Here is a 21616-nt window from a genome sequence, read left to right on the forward strand (position 1 = left end):
TCCATGAAAGAGCAAACACAGACGAAACTTCCACGGAACCAGAGTGTCATGATGATCATGGATCAAGCTCGGTCGGACGGCAGAGGCTGGCAGAGGACGCTTGAGCCGCCAGGCACAAACGGACGTCAACAGCAAGCAAGACCTAACCCAAGTTTTGAGCTACTTTGAGTCTCTTGATTCTGAGCTCGCCACCGCGCACTCTAATGGAGACTACAACAACAGCATCAGGTCAGCCCATCGTTGACCGCGAAAAGGCATGTTTCTACGCGCAATTTATAGTCGCTAAGATCTGACGTTCCCGGTGCTCTAGACCGTGCCTTTTCTCGTTCGCGCGTTCATCAAAGTAGGCGGCTTCCATCGCCTCAACCAGTTTGAAGAGGGCCCGCTTCCTATTGCCGACGAGCAGCAGATCTTCACATGGTGCGCACGCAACCGGTCGACGCCACGGCACGCTCTGATCACATAAACTACAGGAAGGATGCTACTCTGTCAGAAATAATCACCTCCCTTCGTAGTATTGCCCCCCAGACAGCCGAGTACCGGCACCCGCTCGCGCGATTCTCCTTTCGCGCCATCTTTGCTGACTCTGCAAGCCGCGGTCGGTATGCTCAAAAGGATCTCGGCATGGTGTACTCTCGCGACATCCTCGGCGAACCTGGTACTCTCGACACGCCTGCCCCACGCCTGCTTGAGGACGCAGAAGACGACCCATCAAAACAAAAGGAAGCACGCACTCTGGAAGAGCTCCGACTCGTTCCAGGAGATTATCTCTGCATCGCCGTCTACCTTCCCAAGAGTGTGACAGCCGCTCCGGGACCCAATGTTGAACTATCCATAAAGGGAAGTAGTGCGGCCGCAGGTGGAGCTAATGGATGGAAGATCTCTGGTCCTCTGGGTCCGGGAAGAGATGGTGATGGATTCGGTCCAGGCTCTGGTGCCGGCCGAGGAGCAGGTGGTCATTGGCGTGGTGGGTCAGAAGCACCCAGAGGGCGTGGAGGACGAGGTGGCGATATTGGGGACCGAGACCGTCGACCTTTGCCAGCCAGGAGACGGCGAGACACTCCGCCAAGGAATAGCGGGTGGGACGACGTAGGTCGCGATGCGTACAGGGATAGGTCGCGCTCGAGATCTCGGTCACCGCCGAGAAGGAGAAGATGAGCCATGTGTCTTCTCCTTGTAACGATTTCGACCTTGCTTGTTGCATCACCTTGTATATATTCTGCTGGTACGAGTCTCAGTCTGTCCTATGTCTGCCCTCTTCAATCAATCTGATGCCGACACAGACAATCTGTATGCGATTTGAATCTATCCGTTCGGTCTCAAAAAGAACCATCACTGAATGTCAATTTGAATCGTCCAATTATATGAGCGTGTTAGTTCATTACGGGGGGTATGTGACTATTTTTGGTTGTTGAATTCTTTCTGCAGAAACTTTTCAGCGTTCGCTTAGGTGCACACAAGGAGACTTATTTGAAAGAATACTGGATTGGTAGCACATTTGAGCCGGCGCGGGCTTCTGAAAATAGAGCTTATTGAGTTATATTTTGCTATCGTTGCTTCTTACACCTCCATTGAAGCTGCTGCAGATGTCTCGGCTACGCGATAGACAAGTTTCGTCCCAGACACCTAACGCCAGGCATCAGCGTCAGTCACGTTTGATGTGTATAGTTCACATGCCTTTCCATCTCGCATGAATTGAATGCCTTCAGGAATCCCATACAAAACACCAGGGCGCACAACGACAGGATTCACCTTAAAACGGCCATCCTTGAGCCATTCCTCGACGAGAGCACAGAAATCCGTCCCAAGTTTGTAATCCCGCATATAGATCTATGTTTATAATGAGTTCAGGAACAGCATTGGTTAGATTCGGTGCCGCATGAGCGACTTTTACCGGGAAATACGTGTTCAACAATTGGACTTCCTTGCCGAGGAGGGTAGCCATGAACACAAAGTGGCACTCGACGCTTGGATCGAGCTCCTCGCTGGGGACAGGAAGGACGACTACGGACTTCTTGGGGCCATTCGCCCTCAGCGCTTTGCTCGATAGCCTAACAGTCCCGTCTTCGGATATGGTATCTAGGACGTAGTCCACCCCGCCACTCTGAGTGGCGGTGACAATTTTAGCGATCACCTCTGGGTCGCGGTAATCGAGGACAACAGCAGCGCCGTGGCTGCGGACCAAGTCAAAGTTCTTCGGCGATGCTGTCGCGATGACGCGCAGATTTGAGAGGCGCGCAAGCTGGATGGCGTACAATCCGAGCGAGGCTGTTTGTGTTTGTCGACGATCGTGAGTATCATAGTATGTTTAGATCGAACGTGAATGATACATACATGATTCACCCCAAATGAGGATTGTTCGTCCCAGAGGTGCAGGCTGCGGGAAGTCGAACAAACGAGCCATCCCCAGCGCTGCAGTGCATGCCGTGAGGGGGACAGTGCATGCTTCTTCATAGGTGGCGTTATCGGGAATGTGCAGGATAGGCGATGCTTGAGCGAGAGCGTATTCGCGGAAGGCTCCCAGCCGGTCTGTCCAACCACCTCGCACGAAAGTGGCGACCTAAGGGCTCAAAGAGAGGTTAGTGGGCACTCGATGCACGATTCAAACCGCTACGAACCCGGTCGCCAATAGATACACCATCAACACCAGGTCCAAGCGCGATGACCTCACCGGCCAAGTCATTTCCTGTTCCACGACCTGCGACAGTGAGTCCGTACTCGACTCCTCTCCCTAAAAGACTCGTATATCAACCAAGTCGACCACTCATTGTCCCGCAGGTGTAGTACGCACACTCAGAAGGGTTTTGAGCGACAGCGTGAACCTTGATCAGAATTTCACCGTCACCTGGCCGTAGAACAGGGACGATGTCGGCAGCAAAAGACTTGTTTTTCTGGATGATGACAGCGAGCTGAGTAGGGGGTGTTGCGGAAGACATCAGGCTCAAGCTTTGAGAGGAGGGGTCGTTTCTGCTCTTTCACGATGGGGAAAAGCATATTATAGCCGGCTGATCCCTTACAGATACTGATGTCGTACTACATTTTCTTTAGGCCTCAAGCTCCTTTCATGGAGGAGAACGTGAGTAACGTTCTGTCTCACGGAGGTCCATGCAGGGTGGATATTACAGGGCAGCGCGTTCCGCGAAATCTCTATGCTTCTATCGCGGCGCCCCGCAGTCGATATTTCTAATCTGACCTCCACTCGGCGCTTCGCCCACAGGTTTCGACGTGAATGACTCACAAGTTGCACATTCGTTTATTATCTTATCAATCTCTATTTTAGCGCGGCCGAAAGACTCACCAGCATGTTTGACGAGGATGGCGTCGATGCGGCAAAGCCTGATCGCGTATTGCCCTTGTAGCCCACTATTGTGTCATATTTTCAATCTTCGGAGTACAGCAGGTACTGAATCGATCATTGGGGTGGTGTTAAAGCTCGCTGGTCCGCGAGCTGAACAGTCAATATTAGATAGGTAATCAATCCGAAACAGGAATGACTTGAGAGATATTGTAGGGGAAATTGTCACTGCACCTTGATTGGGCCAAATCAGGACTTCCCTTTCTTCGGGCATCTGTGGGAGTCAACCTGAGTCAACACCTGTCACCAAGACCTACCTTCGAGATTATCTTCGAGCCCGATATCAAGAATCACCGGAAATTCTACTGGTTCGTTTACTCTTACACTCACGCATCCTTCTGGTCCTATTGACTGTCATAGAAGGCATCATTTTCTCGTCTTTATGTTTCGCTGCGTCCAGAATCTTTCAGTCCAGTCTTGCTGCTTGAATACTGGCTGAGTGAAAGGCTGACTTTGGAAGATCAAGGCCCATACGGACAGCTCTTGGTAGGTCCGACATCTCTGACGCTCATGTACCTTCCTATCCGGCTCTCGAACCGTAAGATGCGGTCATGAGGCCTCCTTTCAAAAGCGGGCACTTCTTTCCATTGTTCAAGAGAGCGCCACGACAGAGCGGCAACAATCTCATGCATTTCTTATGACTCTGTACGTATGCGGTGCAGAATCTCTTGCCATCCTGACGTGTATGCAAGGCTGCTTTCTGCCTACGCGTTACCTCAGACTTGTTGATACGGTCGATGGCGAGATACACGTGCTACCCACGCCTCGTTTTCGAGCGTCACTGGAGGTCACTGGAGGCGTCACTGGATACTAAAATCAATCGCTATCGCACGAGATCGTGTCCACTTTCCCATTGTGTTCACTCTCCACCTCTCTCACCGTCATGTCCACTCCTCGACTTTAGGGCGTGTTCGCTCGACTCACCCTCGCCTTCAGGCATCCGTCCTAACACCATCTCCTTCCTCTCACCCACCTCATCCACCACCTCTTTATAATGCCCATGGCGGAACAAAGGTAAATGCTTAGTTTTGGTTCTTGTAGCAGAAATTTCAGTACGGTCGTTGTTCTTTAGACAGACCCAATTCCCGATCATGGAGGATGGTGATTACGTATCATCGGCATCCTCTTCGGACGACATCATACAAGAGAAAGACAAGTCTTTTAGGTGCGAGAGATATCTTTTCACGACCGAACTTGCCCCTGAAGCCTTGATTCATTGTCAGTGCCTCGAATCGGCGCGTGCTGACCCAAGTTTTGGCACGCAAGGACAGGGATGCTAAAAAAGTGCATGAACTTTTGAGGCTCGCTTTCTCGAAGTTGGATCAGGAAACCCAACGTGCCGTTGATGCCGAACGCCGCGCTACAGAGTGTTTAGTGCGCGCACGCAACGCGATCGACGCACGTACTCTTGCTGAAGCAGAAGCCGCCCGTACACGCGAGGAGCTTGGAATGTACAAGGTTCAGCTTGACCAGGCGCAGCGTGAAATTCTTCGAGCACAAGAAGTCCTCGACAGCCTTGAAGCTCGCCGACGCGATGCTGAAGACGAGGCGGCAAGAGCAAGGAGTGTGGCGAGGAAGCTACAGGAACAAAGAGCAGTGGATCTTGCACGGGAAGAGGGTAGAAAGGCTGGCTGGAGGGAGGGTGTAGAGCGAGGTTGGAGAATGGGCTGGGAAGAAGCCCTTGAAGGGAGGAGAGTACGGAATGGGCGGACACGACCTAGACCGAGAAGGAGCTTGCAAGAGGTCTTGTTCGAGGATGAAGGACCAGAAGAACCTCGTGTGGAGTATGAGCAGAGCTCGGAGGAATCTTCCCTCGTCAATGTTCCTTCAAGAGGGGTTCCAGAGTATGTTTTCCGATTTAAAGTCTCCAGGCCATTTTGTTGACACGCTCATCAGAGCTGGAAATGGCTTTGCACTCCCGTTCGACGGCGCACCGCATGAACAAACACATCACATTCCAGCTATCACAACGCCCGTACCAACCCTCACAACGCCATTCCGACCACCACCTCCAGATTCTACTCGTTTCGATCCTGGTCTCGGGCGGCAACGCACGCATGAACGTGTACGAGAGCAATCACGTCACCGGACGCCTGAACCTACGTATGTTCGCTACCAGACACCTGATCCTGTCCCGATCCGCTACCAGGCTCCCGATGTTCGCCGCCATCACACACATGAACCACGTTTCGCACCGCCCGCGACATATGACTACGTTGTCGATTCAGCTCCCGCACCAATACGCCCGACCACTCCATCGAGTCATTCTCGACCTTATGGCCCCCACGATGATGAGCCATCCCCGATACGCCCACTTGCATCTTTTCTATCCCCCATTCATCGCCCCATATCGGTACCACCAGACGGCTTCATACCATATGCGTTGGACCTAGCAAATGATACTGGTCAGGCCGCTATCCGACTTCCCCCTCCTCATGAGCTCGCAGACCCCATTCGCGGAAGGCACAATCCTGTCGTCGTTATTTCGACTCCCGAAGGCGGTAGCCCTGCGCCAGTTGGCTCCGCCTCTGACGATGGCCCAAGAGCTTCAACCTCAAGAATGGGAGACATGCGCAACGGAAGCGCCCCTCGTCGGCCACCTGTACCACCGTCAGCCATTCCCCCACGCATATCAAAGGAACCTTCTAGTCATTCACGAGCATCCACCCATTTATCAGAATACGAGCTGTTACATCCGCCCCGTACGCAGAGCGCCATGGGACGAATGAGAACGCCTACACAAATTAACAGAGAAGATCGCGAGTATGCGCATAGTCCCTCAGAAGGATCGAGAGCTGTGCCGCCATTCCGTCCTCACTCTAGTCAGAATCATCGTGGCGGTGAACATGTCTGTATTTTTCTTTCTTTCTTATGATTCAGAATGCTCAACATTATTTTCCGAAACTCTTGATAGGCTCATCGACGAGCCTCATCACGTGGCGGTCCACGTCCTCCGCGCGAGATTGTGCTTCCTGTGCCTCTGGCTCCACCTGTTGAGCAGCTGGCCCGCCCACATTCCCGACCAAGCACTGCTGTAGATCCAGGCCATTTTTCTTCTCGCCGCGAACCAGAGTTCTCTCCTCAAATTGAACGCTCACGACCCCGTCGGTCACGTACAACGTCAAGCGGCGTGATCGACATTGTCGTCGAGCCACCTGTGAGGCCCTTCAGTTCTGTTCTTGCTGGCCTGAAGATTTTTTTGGCTGACCATATCTCTTTCAGTCCCCAAACGATTCTCCACCTTCCCCAAATGATGGTACAGTAGTCACACATCCAGATTTCCTGAGCCCCGAATATGCACCTCAAAGTCTGCCGATGCACAACGATCAGCCGAGAGACTCTATTACACTATTGTCGTCCCAGCCCTCCCCTCTCCAAGACTTCATCAATATCCCTATCGGCTTTGCTCCACCAGTGCCAAAGCACAAGCACAAACGGCGGGAAGGCTCTCGCGAGCGTGAACCCGTTGTCTATGAAACTGCTCCAATCCCTCTCGGTGTAGAGTACCCTGGCTCTCCTTTGGCCCAGCCGGATCGTCCTCGCCTGCATGCGTCTGTGAGGCAAGGAGGAAACATAGACGGCGAAAGCGGGTCTGACCCAGAAGCTCCATTGTCACCGCTCAGTGGCGAAGGGCTGAAAAATCTCTTTCCTGGTCGACTGTGGAGGCGGTTCACAGCCGACAAATGAAACATTCAAATCCGCAGGCTCGACGTCTGCCTAACGCTCCTTGCTCTTCAATTTCTCCTTTCGTTTTCGAACAATCGAGTCGATGATCAATGTCTCCACGTCATCGTCCTTGCCTTCCGAGCATCAGGCTCTGTGATAGGTATTCCGCTGCATTCATAATTATGATCAGACGATGGCTCAGCACTCCGTAAATGTACTACTAGTGAATCTGTTGCGTGTACTCGGCTGTGATCATCATAGTGCATCATTAGTGTAGACGTCGACGATCTCTTTGTGGCGATCGCAACGACAAAGACCCGGATACAAGTTTGTACACACCGACCGCAATGGCGCAGATTTGAGAACGCGATTCCCATAGCGGAAGAATAATACAGAAAGCACCGCTGAGGAAGGCCCACAATCTATGAAATAGGTAAGTGTCGATAAAATTTAGGCTAAATGTCCCAACATACATGGTGCAGACCACCCAGAAGGTGTAGAATGATTCGCTGAAAATGTAGTGCGAGAAGAACATAGGTAGCGGCACTAAATCAGAGACAATCGGGTCAGTCCTGTGCCTTCAATATTGAGGAGGAAAATCACCAATGATTGTGACGCAGACAGTAAGCAGTGTCGAGTAAATTGCGGCTCGCTTGTACACTGCTTCCAATGCTTTATGTGTCCCGTCTTCCAGGCTCTCCGGGGACCTCGCATCGTGGCATTCATCCTCCACAGGTCGAATCCCGTCGCGGACGACCGACTCCTTTCCATCAATTGCATGTTCATGTTCAACCTTGACCACTGAAGCGCCTTCCAGGTCTTTTTGTACCTCCATAGTTGCGTCATCACTGTCGTGAACGCTCTTCATATCTCTTGTTGCAGTGAAATCGTAATTAGCAGGTTCTGGCTTCACTTTCAATTGTACGATCCAGTGCTTAGCGGAAGATATGCTCACTGATCAAGGACACAGCAATTGTCACGGTGCCAGAGATCAAGAGCCCCGTCAGACCTGAGCAGACAGCTGAGTAAGGTTGAGCGAGGTTCGTAATGGTGATCGATCCGTAGATTTTTCGGCACCCTATCATCCACGCGACCATTCCCAAGGCAGCTCCAGATAGAGAGCCGCTGAACACAGCAATGCGAGTGAGTTTCCGCCAAGTCACAGTTAGTGCTATAGGGATTACTGCAGGACTCAGCACGACGCCTCTGTTATGTTTGATTGAAAATCAGGTATACGAGATGGAAGGAATAGGCGCACTGGACATAAAAGAGCTGGAATTTCATAGATGATCAAAGCTCCTTCGAAGATATAAATTTAGAACCCGTACCCATCCTAGATCAATGCTGGCTTTGTGCAATATAACGGCCCAACAGCCCATCCAAATAGCCCAGAAACAGATGAACATATGAGACGCTCGAACAATCTCGCGCCCGGATGCTTGAGGGCGCCAGTAGGTCCTGTACAAGCTACGGAATGATGAGCTGTCTGTCAATCGGTCAGGTAAATGTCATGTTTCGTACTCATAGGAGCTTTGACCCGTACAGAATGAGTACTTCCCGTCTTGCGTGGATTGCAGGAAATACATACAAGATACTAGATACAGCGATTAACTCTGCGCTTGCTGCTGATGTGACAGCCATGCTAGTGACTTTGGAATGAGCTGTGATATTGATAAGAATGTAGCGCTTACAAGACTACAAGAAGCATAGCGATCGCGCCGCCTTTACCCATAACCACTGCGGCTGCCGCAGGAGCCGCAAGTCCAGCGCTAGTTTGAGACGCAGAGAGGGGATTTGGGTATGTTGGGAATCTTGGCTACCATCAGAATGTGAGATCTAAGCGATGTCGCACGGATTATCGAGAGCAAGTTGAGACATACGTTAGATACAAGAGCGCGCGCTGCTAAACCTAAGCAAGATGCGAATCCCCACGGAATAGCAAACCAGGAAAGTCCACCGAGCATCTTTACGAAAGTTAGAGAAAGACCGTGGAAACAAAGGAATGACAACACACATATGCCTTAGTAGTCGTCTGAGGGGCACTGGCAATGGCCTTGTGTAGAAATGTCATCTATCTATCGCGCAGTCAGAGGAAATCATCTCACACGTTGCCAATATCCTTAGGGTGAATAATGGTCATGAGATTATTATGCACATTTTTCGAATGAATCGCACCCTGGTCGCAAAATACGCCGGAAAACCCAGACAGAATGGTGGCAGCACCAAATACGAGTCCACCGTTGGACTTCATGGTAAGATAACTTCCGCCCTGGTTTCCGTAGACCGGCGTGTCAATCCCCGCTTGCTGCAGAAGGGCATACATTCGAGTTATACTTCCAAGCTCTGGGGATGTGGCACTGGGAAGGAATATGTCAGTATTGGAAACATATACCGGTCGGTCCCACTCACTACACCTGGAAGAAGAAGATATAGATGACGACGAATAGAATAATCGTATGGCTCCAGTCGCAAATGAATGTTGCGCGCAAGCCACCGAAAACGACGTAGACGGCAATACCAATAGGTAGAAGTATACAAGCTGCAATGGTGTTCATCCCAGTGAGCGCGTTGACGGTTGCAGCGCCTCCAACTATGTATATAGATGAACGTATCATCCAACGCGCGAAAAGTAAAATATAACCAACTTACGAAGGAGAGACCCGCTCACAACGAGAATGCAAAGAAATCCATAAAATGTGAACAACAGATGGGCTCCGATGCCGAACCGAACCTTGACAATCTCAACAAAGATAATCATCTTAATGGCGAACAAGGGTAGAAATGGTAATCAGATACCTCGAGGAAGGTATGCGCGCCATTTGCATTCATTTTTACCTTGGCCGCTACCATTGCAAATATGGCTACTTGAATCGTTCCTCCAACGCCATACCACCTGTGCTCGTCTTGATTGGATGCACGTTGCGTTCTGTAGCCAAGAGATACGTACCATGGCCCGCTCACCCCTGTTGTTCAGGTCAGACACTACAGGGTCAATGATCAAATCAATGACGAACCAAAAGTATATGCCGCTGTACTGGATTGGAGAAGAGTTGCGCTCCACGTCCACGCACTCACACTTATCGGATTGCTTTTGTTTCAATGGTCGCTCATGTGAGAACATATTGCTTACATTCCACAGCATACCAAACCCGGCTGATAAGATATAAATCAGTCAGCTGTCACATAGGCCGAAACGACCACTTGCCTTGACACTCCTCGATGCACTCTGCGAGTAATCACCACACAGTCACACAGTCAATCTAAACAATGTACATGGATGCTTGAAATTGATAAAACTCACCGAGAACTCTTCGGAAGCAGAAGGAGAGATACCCGAGAACTTTGATTGCAGAAGCGTCAAAAGAAGCATGATACCTGCGAAGAAAAAGCCAACACCTGTACAAGTTTGACCAGTCCAGCCTCATAGTAAGATAAACAGTCGGGGCTATTCACCGATGACTACACCATATCCAACACTCTGATCTGTTGCAGTTGCACTGCCATTAGATGTAGCATGGATTGATAGACAATAAAACTCACCAAGGAGCGGCTTGAAGTCCGACGCGGCAGTCTCTGACATTGTTTATGAGCAACGCAGACGCAAGCAAGAGAATCGGAGGAGAGGGAGTTAAGACGTCTTTATATCCCTGCATCCGAGTCCAGATAGCGTATACAGTATGCCGTATCAGTTCCATCATGAGAACGCTCGCAGTGCTTCTTATGCCAAACGCTAACGCCGCTACCTTGTCTTATCAGGCGAACTTGCATCACAGTCTCCTTTTATGCGTTGGAGCTCAATATGAGTCACCAGTAGCTAGAAAAGTTCGCTTCCTTGATATGTTGTCGGCAAGCTTGCGGTCTTGATTGATGTCAGTGGAGCAAACCGGCCAAGGGGTGTATAGGAAGGTGATATCACAAATTCGGCTTCATGGTATCGACCGAGACTTGCCGCATAACGGCATAATCTGCTATCGAGAGCTTATCCTGCAATGCGGACCCAACATAGAATCGCGACAAGAATTGACGGAGACATACTGTTATCGCAATCCAGGGCTTTGATCCCGCCGTATTACCCCTACTCGAACAGCGGGCGGGAGATGATCGTTAAAACTCGAAGGGCCATATACAGTTTCAGTTGTGAATGGGCTATCCATTCGCTGCAAACGGATGCATAGAGTATATAGACAAGCCACAGGAATTTCCTGTTTTATATAAGGAAAATAAATAGAGACTATACACGCTCTAAGCAGACGTGTGCGATTCAACACCGAAAATGCTAACGCCTCGCTATGAAACACAAGTCAGCGATGTAAAATGAAGGTCCGAATCAAATAACAAGTATGTACTCACTCTCTTGGGGCAATTCGCCGTCACCTTATTACATCCCCACACCTTCAGCTCTTCTAATTTGGGGCACCCTTCTAAGATAGTCTTCACTGTGAAATCGTCGACGTCCCTATTCCATCCAATGTCCAACTTGATGAGCTGTCCTGCCTTCTCGCCGATCGTCTTCAGAGCTTCCTCGGAACTGTACCTCCACGCATTGATATTCAGATGTGTCATGCTTGAAGCACACGGATGAGACAGAAGGGCAAGCAGTGTTTTACTGCCGAGTTCGAATATACGGGACAGAGAAAGGATATGAAGATTCATGTTAGAGTGCGATTCCGACCACGCCTCGAAGACAGAAGCGAATGCGACGTCCGTAAGCAGTGGAATGTTGTTAAGGGAAAGCGAGGTGATGTCACGAAGATGAGGTTTTAAGCCGTCTTTGAGGAAGTCGTCCGATATTGTGCTCTGCCCAGACAGATCGAGGTGGGTCAGGGTAGGGCCGAGAACGCTGAGCATATCGATGAGGGCCTTTACAGAAAGTGACTCTGTGGGGTCAGACAAATCAAGGTGGGTGAGTTTAGTGAGCTTCTTCAGGTGTCCAATGAACTTGTCATCTAGTTTCCCGATCTCCTTGAGTCGGAGCTCAGTGAGATTCTTGCAGCTCTGACACAATGACTTGATGCACTCGAGATCAAAGCGTGGGCTCTGTGTAATGAGGAAACCCTTCAGCTGGGGATGCGACTTTGAAAACCGGACCCATGCAGGAACACGAATTAAAAAGGGTCCGAGGAGTTCAATGCGCTCCAAGTTTGGTAACGATGTTGACCAAGTGTTAAGGACTTCGTCGTTCATGCGACCACAGAAATCGAGACGCAGGTCGGTGAGATTGGGATTGAGGAGAGCGAGAGAGGATAAAGCGTCGGGCACAAGCTCTACAGTGTATCAGATGTCGAATGTATACAACATAAGATATTGACGTACTTGTAGCATCGTACAAAGTCAGGCTAGTATTCTCTGCGCTGTAGAATAAGTTCGCGTTCTCTTGCGTTCTGGTCATATAGCGATTGAGAGACTATGGTGAAAGTGAATTTGAACGACGTACAAGCTCCGGTTTCTGGAAAGTGCCCGAACAATATTGTCAACATTAGCGGATCCAATATCGCCCAGTGCCTCGACATCGTTGATAAACTTTGATATAACCTGAAAGATCATCAGACACGACAGTTCCTTGAGGTAATGTGACTGACCTGAATACAGAGCGAAGCCAAACTAGGGAATCGTCTTTCCTCAAAGTTGACTATCGTGCGCTTTTCCCCGGGTGTCTTGCGCTTTCTCGGAGCTGCTGGCTTCTTAAACGGGTCTGCGCCAGACGCTTTAGCACATTGGTGGCACAAGAAGCCGGGGGGAGGATGTGCAGCCATGGTATACTTTGTCTGTAGAGTAATGTGCGCGTCGTTATTTCGCTTTCCAGATGCCCGATGATGAAGCTTGAAAACTTGCCACCGTAAATTGTTTCTCGCACTTTGCGCAGGACTCAAAACTACCGATTGGGGGCTTCGGCCCTGCGCCGTTTGTGAACATGGACTTTGATAACGCGGTGTACGCATCTTCGTCATCGTCATCATTGTCATTGTCATCACCCTTGCCGGCTTTCTTCTTCGCTTTCGCCTTCAGCTTGGTCTCAGCAGCCTTGGTCAATTTACGCTTCTTCTTGACAGGCTCTTCATCCGTATCATCGAGGTGATCTGTATTGTAATCTGCAGCATCCTAAAACAATCATAGTATTCTGAGCACCAGGCTGTGCGAATGGTAAAGACAAGGCGTACGCCGCTCGTCCGTGTCCGCCTGCTTGGCCCAGCTTCGTTCCCAGGCTCCTCATCATCTCTGTCATTGTTGCTCGGCCCAGCTCCATTCTCAGTAGGCTGCCGTTCTTGCGCCGGCGAATCTGTTGCGCTTTGTTGCGTCCTCACTCGACGAGCAATGGTAGTGGCTGTGATACCCGACTCCTGATTATCAGAAGGATCAGACTTGTCCGTGCATTGTCAGGGAGGTTTGGCACATACTCTAAGAAAGTCCGTGAGAGCAGAGGTAGGGCCACGAATGTTATTTCTACTCATGTTAGCGATGGATGGTGGATGTTCATGAAAAAGACGCGTCGCGTCCCCTAATTTCCGGGGCCAAACAAGCACAAATCTAATAGGCAGGCTGGCGGCTGATTAGCAGTGACTGCAAAGCTCGTTCACCAGCTTGCTTTGCATTGAGGAAGCTCTTGAACTGGAAATTTACTCATAGAAGCATAGGTGCAAAATCTCCTCTGCGTGAATGGTACAGTCTGATCTAATTTTTCAATTCAAGTTTACAGATGCTCCCGTCGTTCCAAGTCCCTAGAAAGTAATCATGCGATCTTTGTCATAGGTTAGTGATCACCACCTTGATAGCCCCGCTTTTTATATCCGCACTTGTCTCGAACGCCTTCACTGCATCTTCGATCACAAACCGATGCGTCACCAATTTCCGAACCTGTGCTAACAACCCCGAGTTAACCAGCCTGATAGCCTTGGGCCACGTATTGGCATATCGATATTGGAACCTCAGGTCGACCTCTCTAGTCGAAAGGCGCATAAACGGGAACTTCATCTCGTTCTTCCCGACGCCGACGACGAAGACTGTACCACCGAACCTGACCGCATGAATCGCAGCACCGATAGAAGACTCCACACCTGTGCACTCTAAGGCGACATCTGGTTCAACGCCTCCAAGTGCCTGGATGATCCCGGCCGCATTCTCTTCTTCCGTCTTCCCGCGCTCAACGAGGAAAGTCTTGAGTGTCCCCGGCTGCCCAGAAACAAGCTGCTTCGCGAAATCCAGCCTTCCCTGATCGATGTCCGTGATGACAATAGGCTCAGCGCCAGCCGCTTTGGCACAAAGTAGCGAGACCAATCCAATCGGGCCGGCACCACAGATCACCGCTGCATCTCCCAACCTCAGGTTCGACCTGTCAAGCGCTGCGAGGGCCACAGACAGCGGCTCGAGGAGCGCCCCGTCCTCGAATGACATCGTGTCGGGGAGTTTGTGGCACCACACGGCCGGGTGGGTAATGTAACGCCGTAAGAGGCCGGGGACGGGAGGAGTAGAACGGAACAGGACATTCTCACAACCGTTATAGTGTCCCGTGAGGCAAGGACGACAGGCATGGCAAGGAATATTCGGCTCGATCGCTACCTTGTCGCCAGGTTTGAGGTGCTTTACAGATTCATGGACTGCGACAATCTTCAAAAGAAGACAATTATGAACATCTATATAAAGGGGAAGCGTGTATGCACACCTCACCAGCCGATTCATGACCTAGAATGTGTTTGTCCTCGACGATCATAGGGCCAATGCGCCCCGCATGCCAGAAATGCACATCTGATCTTTTTACGGAGAAACATCCTCAGTGCAATTCTTCGCTGCTGGAAATGTAAGACTTACCCACAGATACCTGTACTGCGAACTTGCACGACGACTTCCCCAGGCGCAAGAGTGTCACCTCGCTGAATCTCCTCCACTGACGGAGATGCAGAATCGATCCAAAGATTATGTTGCGGATCGGTGAAGACACCAATGTTGGGCTTTAGCTGAAGGCTGCTGGTAACTGTCGTCGTCGTCGTGGAAATCATGATGGACTGATAGGAGATGGGATGGTCTGAGTACTATTCAACTTATATACCATGTCGAAAATCGTGGACTTGGAAAGCATTCCCCGCGGGCCGGGCACTCCGAGGTCACGAGTCCGGACTTGCTCAGTCGGTCCGGGCCCCGTCTCGATCAATGCATCTCGCTCAATGCGAGGGGACTCTGATTCTCTGGATAAACAGACGCATTTCATTTCGCGAGTACATAATGTGCAAAGAAACTCGTATACTGTACACTCAATGCATAACGAGAACTAGCCAGGACAAATACATGGGTGCTCGATGTTGGGCTTTCCTTTAGACTATAAGAGCGCGGGCTGCAGCCCAATACTTATCAAATGTAACGGGTACCTGCCATAAGTCGTCAGGCCAAGTGGCAACACTGGAACAGAACTTGACACGCACGTTCACTTCCAAGCCATTTTGTCGACCCCATACCAGTCCGCCAACAAGGAGAACTCCCAGAACGGTAAGCATCGTCACACTCCGGCCCATCCTCTTGCTCCTCTCCCATGCTTGGGCTTTCCCTTCAACGGGAATCACCTCAAAATCGGCCCAGTTGACTTTCCGCATGAACCACCACAGGAGTACCACTGGCCCTGGGAATGTGCTAAAAATCTTGCCTTGCGATCCTGCTCGATACCAAGAGACACATTGTGTCCAAACAGAATTTCGAAGACGGCGACTGATCCAGTCATTGTACTTGTTCAACGCTGCGACGGTGGGTTCTACGCTAGTGAGGAGGGAGGAGGCGACGGGTTTGAGAAGCTTCAAGGCGTAGTTGATCTGTGCGGCAAAACGCGATAAGGTCTATCAGATTGTTGTTCCGCCGGTTTATAAAGAAAAAATGATGCTTGCCTGAACCTCGTCTGTGAATATCACTGATGCGTGGCCAGTCACCGTGTTAGGACCTGTCACCACGGCTTTCGTGAGCTCGTGCAGTTAGCGAACGGGAAGAGATGCTCGCCGGAAACGGTGATAAAGTTTGGAAACCCGGGCAGCGTGGTACCAAGGTAGGCCGTGGGGCCGCCTTGACCGTCATAAAATTCATCCACTGTCTGACCTGACCTTCCTCGAATATGAACGGGATACTTGTCCTGCGCGCCCCAGGCTTCCTAAGCGCTCATATTCGTATATACCTCAAGTAGGCCTCACCGTAACGAAACCAGTAGCCGTGATGATCACGTCAAATGGAAGGTGTCCTATGTGTCGATCAGTCTGACACGATCTGATGCCTTTAAGATGTTCGGGGACCTACCCTGGCTTGTGACGATCCCGTCTTCCGCAATTCCCTCGATTTTGTCCCAATTTTGGGTGAGATTCGGCCGATGTAACGCTCCGAGGTAGTCTGTACCAGGAATAAGCCTTCGGCATCCAGGGGCTACATCACAGATATCAGCTCTGATTCCTTTCTCCAGTGTAGACATCCAGACTACTTACGGTAGTTTGGAATCAATTTGTCCACATACTCTGCAGGTGCGCGATTGGTAATATACGACCTTAGAGTCTACAGACGAACATCGGTGTGTCATGAGCCAGATTGTAGAAGGAGTGCGTCAACTTACCTTGGCTAAAACTCTACTGAGGAACGACTTCTCGCCGCGAAAAGCTATGAAACGAGTATCTTCCTAAGAGGAAAAACATCTTACGATATTACTCAAAATGAGATGAAGAATGACGCACCTTAACAGCCGTGTACAGACGGTACAAGCGCGCAACGAACGGCACGTATCGAAATAACCAGATAGTGAAGCTCGAATAAATTGTCTGCGGCTGGAGGAGAATTTGAATGCATGGTAATAGGTGATGAGTCAACGGGGCCTACTAGTGGGATATACCACATCGGCGTACGACAGAAATGGACTACATTGACCGTAGGATCTGCAGAGATGATGGGCACAAATTGAGTTCTATATGGTATCAGCATCAGTGAAGAGGTATTTCCAAAAATACGTGAACAAGACATACGCGGAGCATCCATTCCCAATAACAGCCACCCTCTTCCCGCTCAGAACGAGGCTATGATCCCACCTCGCGGAATGGAAGCTCACTCCCTTGAACCCTTCCAGCCCAACACCTCCAAACTTCGGCGTATTCGGCTCAGCCAAGATGCCGATCGCAGATACCAGTATCTTGGTCCTGATGTGAGTCTTCACACCCGTCTTGCGATCTTCTGTGTTAATCTCCCACAGTTTCTCATCCACGTTCCATGTAGCAGAGTTCACGTTGGTATTGAAGCGAATGGAAGGACGGAGATCGTACTTTGATGTCAAATCTTGCCAGTAGCTTTGGATTTCAGGCTGGCCTGCATACGCGCGAGTCCAGTCCGGCTTGAGATCTGTGGAGAGAGAATACCAATGGATGGCAATATCCGACCCGCAACCCTATTGTAGAGATGATAAATATACCACAAACGCCCTGAAAGGGTGACAGCTCAATTCTTACCGGATAAGTGTTTTCCTAGAGTCAAGATACATTGTATTAGACTACGCAAGTACAGAAGCAAAACATGACATACCCTCCATGTACCACCGATGTCATCTGTCCTTTCAAAAATCTGCAAAGAAAAGAGTCAGGGTCATACACAGGACAGGTCGATCGAACACAAGCGCTCACAATGAAGTCTTTGAAACCCCACTGCCTCTTCAAGGCTATCGCAAAGGCTAGACCACCGACTCTACGATCAGGCAGAGTAAGCATGGCGTGTTATCCCCAAGTCTACGAACCTTACGCACCCTGCACCAATGATGGCAATCTGCGGGTCAGTGTTTGTGGATGGAGTCTTCGCAGACATTGTATAAAGACGAAGAGGGATGGGTACCACTGAGTTCACAGTCAAGAAACGTATTTATGGTGGGGGTGGATCGTGTTCGTCGAAGGCAGAAGCACCATGATGAGTGAGGATCGTGGAGCCTTCGTGAGCTTGCTGATGTCTGTGTGTCATGCGCCCTTGAGAAGGATAGCCGATCCATTGAAGGCAATGAGAGACTAGACGGATCTTGAGTTCGAATTACGCCGATTCCCAACAAGGGCCCTTCGTTCTCATACCTTGGTGAGAGAATCCAGGAAAGCATCCGGAGGCGACATCCCTTGTGCATTGAGCGAGAACGGGTCAGGTTTACAGCGACCGGCATCACTTCATGTCACGAACTGGACACCCCATTCGATAGAGAGCTAAGTGAAGATCGGTAATGGAAAGGAAGAGAGGTCATCCGCCAATGGGCCCTATCAAACCCGGAGGTGGAGTGGATGTCTCTGGGTGATAAATCCTTTTTAGCATACTACCAGTTGACCTGCACATGAGCTTTGTGCAAAAAACCGTGTCCATTGATATCCAGGTTGTTCAATTGCAGAACGGACAAGGACGATTTTTGCTTCCACTCGGCAGAACCGCAACATGACCGTGCAAACGATGACGCAAGGTATAAAAGATCTAATAACGCACTTTGCATTCCTCTGATACAACTTCTTCTCAGTCATGTCGTCGAACGATGTTCCGAGCAAAACGCGCATCTATTCGCTTTGCTGAGTTGGTAGATCGACATTTGGAGAGGATGAGCCAAGGTTTGGGGGGTCTATCATACACGAGCTATTATTAGTGACGCTGTGATGCATGTTCTGAGAGTAATTCATCGAACTGTGGTCGTAGACGGCGGTGGTGATGAAGGCTGATGAAGGTCAAATTCTCACCAAATTAAACAGATATGGATCCAGCCCGAGTTATACCGGTACGAACTTGCCCTTCGTCAAAGCTCCCTTGAAGTCAAGGGACATCCGCAAATCATAGTTTACTCATTGAATCCGCTGTGAAGGTATAATAGCAAGACAGGTTGTGGCATCTCTTATAATGAATTGGCCTCAGAAAGAGACTACTCAGTTGTGCTATCGTAGCGCTCGCTCATACCAGTTGACACCTTGACCTCACTTCGGATGGAGGATCAAACACTATACGACGAGGAATACTCCGTCAACGATACATGATCATACTTGACCATCAAATCCTTACTGAAAGCACACACACCAAGCAATGATTTGAAACAAATTGTAGGCTCTCCACATCAGGCTACGAGAGCGCGAGCTGCAGCCTGGTACTTATCGAACGTGTTAGAGATTACCTGCGCGGCTACGTGTCAATTGAAGCTACTCTGAGGATTAAGATAGAACGCGCACGATTGATTTCAAACCAATCTTATTTCCCCATACTAGTCCACCCAAACAGAGAATCCCCAGCGCGGTGATCATCGTAACAGATTGGCTAATCCTCCTGCTTTTCTTCCACTCCTGTGCCTTCCCCTTGACAGGAGTCACCTTATAATCGGTCCATTTCACCGTCCGCATGAACCACCATAGTAGTAGCACGGGGCCCGGGAATGTACTGAAGATCTTTCCCTCTGATCCCGCTCGATACCAAGAGAGACATTGCGTCCAGACCGAGTTCTCGAGGCGACGACGAAGCCAATCGTTGTACAAATTCATGGCTGCAAGAGTGGGCTCCACACTCGCGAGAATAGAGTCGGCAACAGGTTTGAAAAGTTTCAGGGCGTAATTTATCTTAAAAGAGTCACGATCGTCAAATCCTCAAGATGCCGTCGAGTCCCGTGTCAGATAGTGCATACCTGAACTTCATTGACAAATATGACTGATGCGTGTCCGGTCACTGTGTTCGGTCCTGTTGTAGCGGTTTAGCTGACGACTATGACAACCCAAAACAACCTAGTACCTGAGATCATGACGAAGTTGGGAAAACCAGGTAAAGTAGTACCAAGGTGAGCAGCCGGACCTCCTTGACTTTCGTAGAACTCGTTGACTGTCTGTCCGGTCCGACCTCGTACGGGCAAAAGGTACTTATCCTGTGCATATTCCTACTTTGTGAATATATACACTCGCAGGTCAATCCGGAGACGACTTGCCGTGACGAATCCAGTAGCGGTAATGATGATGTCAAACGGGATAAAGCCTACGCATGCATCAGTCCGATATGTTGGAATTCTATTTCAGGAGCATACCTTTGGATGTGACGATCCCGTCTTCCGCGACCCCTTCAATCTTGTCCCAATTCTGGGTGAGATTGGGTCGATGCAAGGCACTCAGATAATCTGAATCCGCGATCAATCTTCGACACCCAGGGGCTACAATGATGGATTGGCATCTCATGTTCGGCATACGAAGGCGATGCTCAGAATACTTACAATACTTGGGAGTCAAATTTTCCATATATTCCGCAGGCGCTCGTTTGGTCATATAAGATGTGAGTGCCTAGAGAAGAAGACTGACTATGATATGTGTAGTTCCGGGCATAAAGTATAAACCGACCTTAGCCAAGAGTCTACTTATGAATGATTTCTCGCCGCGGAATGCAATATAACGAAGATCGTTCTAAACAAGTTATGAGATTGTGTTCATGCAATAAGAATACATTGCCGCACCAAGAATGCTACACTCATCCGATAAAGACGTGCAGCAAGTGGCACGTATCGGAAAAGCCAAACAGAGAAATTTGAAAATTCTCCTTGAGGCTTTGACGGCAAGTGAGTGAGAGGAACAAACAAGACGGGTTGGATTGGCTAACTCTCGGAATGTACCACATCGGCGTACGGCAAAACTGCACGACATTGACCGTTGGGTCCTCAGTGATGATGGGAACGAACTGCGTCCTGTAGTAAACAGAAGTCAGAAGCCAGTGTACGGCCATATCAAACAGGACATACGCGGAGCAACCATTCCCGATAACAGCAATCCTCTTTCCTCTGAGCTCAACATCGTGGTTCCACCTCGCGGAATGGAAGCTCACACCCTTGAATCCTTCCAATCCAACGCCACTCAACTTCGGCATGTTCGGCTCAGCCAGAATACCGATTGCAGACACCAACATCTTAGCCTTGATATCAGCCTTCTCACCCGTATGTCGGTCCACTGCCGCGATCATCCATAGTTTCTCGTCGTCATCCCAGGTGGCGGACTCCACGTTCGTATTGAATCGAATGGACTGGCGGAGTTCATGTTTCGATGTCAAGTCCTGCCAGTAGCTTTGGATCTCAGGCCGACTGGCAAACGTGCTGATCCAGTCAGGTTTCATGTCCGTGGAAAGGGAATACCAATGAACTGCGGCATCGGATCCACATCCCTTCATTACAATGCTATTAGCATAAACTTCGAAGGTATTGTTCATGCCTCACTGGATAGGTATTATCCTGGGATTTTTTGGTCTGTCAGGCTTGATAGGCAAGAAGGGAACGATACGCACTCGCCATGTACCACCGATGTCATTGGTCTTCTCCAGAATCTGCAAAAACAAGAAGTCGCACTATCAATTGATATAGGAATGTGAATGCCCACCATAAAATCTTCGAATGCCCATTGCCTCTTCAAAGCAATTGCGAAAGCCAACCCACCTATTCTGCATTCAAAACGGAACAGAGGTAAGTACAACGTTAGATCAAGATTACATGAAACCATACCCCGCTCCAACGACGACAATCTTCGGGTCTGATTGGCTCGAAAAAGTCTTTGCGGTCATTGTGAACTTGTGATACGCAGTCAGTAAAGAGGCAGATGCTACCACACAGGCAGGTCAGCGAGCTATTTGTAG

General features: G+C 49.8%; 9 protein-coding genes across 9 annotated transcripts; 3 read left to right on the forward strand and 6 right to left on the reverse strand.

Moving 5' to 3' along the window:
- Positions 1-203: 203 nt before the first annotated feature.
- Positions 204-1158, forward strand: HETIRDRAFT_414162 (uncharacterized protein; the record flags this gene model as incomplete). The annotated part of the gene is made up of 3 exons (XM_009543620.1): positions 204-254; positions 311-420; positions 474-1158. The coding sequence occupies 3 exons, from the start codon at positions 204-206 to the stop codon at positions 1156-1158; spliced, it is 846 nt and encodes a 281-aa protein (XP_009541915.1).
- A 402-nt stretch (positions 1159-1560) lies between these two features.
- qor17 (quinone oxidoreductase 17) lies at positions 1561-3482 on the reverse strand (the record flags this gene model as incomplete). Its single annotated transcript, XM_009543621.1, has 6 exons — positions 2792-3482; positions 2619-2731; positions 2335-2560; positions 1895-2268; positions 1654-1830; positions 1561-1626 (listed from the first exon to the last, which is right to left on the reverse strand). Exons 1-6 carry the CDS (start codon positions 2934-2936, stop codon positions 1561-1563), a joined length of 1101 nt encoding a protein of 366 aa, XP_009541916.1. The 5' UTR covers positions 2937-3482.
- On the forward strand, positions 2660-3225 carry HETIRDRAFT_379033 (uncharacterized protein). The gene is made up of 2 exons (XM_009543622.1): positions 2660-2706; positions 2779-3225. The coding sequence occupies exon 2, from the start codon at positions 3026-3028 to the stop codon at positions 3185-3187; it is 162 nt and encodes a 53-aa protein (XP_009541917.1). The 5' UTR covers positions 2660-2706; positions 2779-3025; the 3' UTR covers positions 3188-3225.
- Positions 3483-4446: 964 nt separating the features above from the next.
- On the forward strand, positions 4447-6393 carry HETIRDRAFT_448282 (uncharacterized protein; the record flags this gene model as incomplete). Its single annotated transcript, XM_009543623.1, has 5 exons — positions 4447-4520; positions 4579-5199; positions 5252-6057; positions 6107-6203; positions 6270-6393. 5 exons carry the CDS (start codon positions 4447-4449, stop codon positions 6391-6393), a joined length of 1722 nt encoding a protein of 573 aa, XP_009541918.1.
- An 896-nt stretch (positions 6394-7289) lies between these two features.
- On the reverse strand, positions 7290-10418 carry HETIRDRAFT_61148 (urea transporter; the record flags this gene model as incomplete). Its single annotated transcript, XM_009543572.1, has 19 exons — positions 10319-10418; positions 10217-10233; positions 10152-10174; positions 10032-10097; positions 9818-9914; positions 9671-9761; positions 9431-9611; positions 9197-9378; positions 9127-9140; positions 9036-9074; positions 8902-8985; positions 8713-8837; positions 8610-8663; positions 8350-8503; positions 8280-8293; positions 7977-8227; positions 7625-7924; positions 7495-7567; positions 7290-7443 (listed from the first exon to the last, which is right to left on the reverse strand). The coding sequence occupies exons 1-19, from the start codon at positions 10389-10391 to the stop codon at positions 7290-7292; spliced, it is 1992 nt and encodes a 663-aa protein (XP_009541867.1). The 5' UTR covers positions 10392-10418.
- Positions 10419-11263: 845 nt separating this feature from the next.
- HETIRDRAFT_122781 (uncharacterized protein) lies at positions 11264-13244 on the reverse strand (the record flags this gene model as incomplete). The annotated part of the gene is made up of 7 exons (XM_009543624.1): positions 11264-11308; positions 11372-12285; positions 12335-12402; positions 12456-12553; positions 12601-12786; positions 12857-13110; positions 13148-13244. The coding sequence occupies 7 exons, from the start codon at positions 13242-13244 to the stop codon at positions 11264-11266; spliced, it is 1662 nt and encodes a 553-aa protein (XP_009541919.1).
- Positions 13245-13651: 407 nt separating this feature from the next.
- Positions 13652-15020, reverse strand: HETIRDRAFT_154644 (uncharacterized protein). Its single transcript, XM_009543625.1, has 3 exons — positions 14825-15020; positions 14679-14766; positions 13652-14623 (listed from the first exon to the last, which is right to left on the reverse strand). The coding sequence occupies exons 1-3, from the start codon at positions 15010-15012 to the stop codon at positions 13763-13765; spliced, it is 1137 nt and encodes a 378-aa protein (XP_009541920.1). The 5' UTR covers positions 15013-15020; the 3' UTR covers positions 13652-13762.
- Positions 15021-15196: 176 nt separating this feature from the next.
- Positions 15197-17830, reverse strand: HETIRDRAFT_457227 (uncharacterized protein). The gene is made up of 15 exons (XM_009543626.1): positions 17763-17830; positions 17644-17704; positions 17546-17584; positions 17473-17487; positions 16996-17411; positions 16853-16937; positions 16711-16800; positions 16593-16655; positions 16468-16534; positions 16286-16408; positions 16183-16229; positions 15995-16124; positions 15886-15938; positions 15433-15813; positions 15197-15378 (listed from the first exon to the last, which is right to left on the reverse strand). The coding sequence occupies exons 1-15, from the start codon at positions 17819-17821 to the stop codon at positions 15325-15327; spliced, it is 1683 nt and encodes a 560-aa protein (XP_009541921.1). The 5' UTR covers positions 17822-17830; the 3' UTR covers positions 15197-15324.
- A 1349-nt stretch (positions 17831-19179) lies between these two features.
- On the reverse strand, positions 19180-21483 carry HETIRDRAFT_309196 (uncharacterized protein; the record flags this gene model as incomplete). Its single annotated transcript, XM_009543627.1, has 13 exons — positions 19180-19578; positions 19644-19696; positions 19748-19889; positions 19944-19984; positions 20034-20156; positions 20217-20283; positions 20341-20403; positions 20454-20543; positions 20597-20681; positions 20736-21151; positions 21204-21218; positions 21272-21310; positions 21364-21483. The coding sequence occupies 13 exons, from the start codon at positions 21481-21483 to the stop codon at positions 19180-19182; spliced, it is 1653 nt and encodes a 550-aa protein (XP_009541922.1).
- Positions 21484-21616: the final 133 nt, after the last annotated feature.

The sequence above is a fragment of the Heterobasidion irregulare genome, assembly GCF_000320585.1.
Source record: "Heterobasidion irregulare TC 32-1 unplaced genomic scaffold scaffold_02, whole genome shotgun sequence".
Lineage (NCBI taxonomy): Eukaryota > Fungi > Basidiomycota > Agaricomycetes > Russulales > Bondarzewiaceae > Heterobasidion > Heterobasidion irregulare.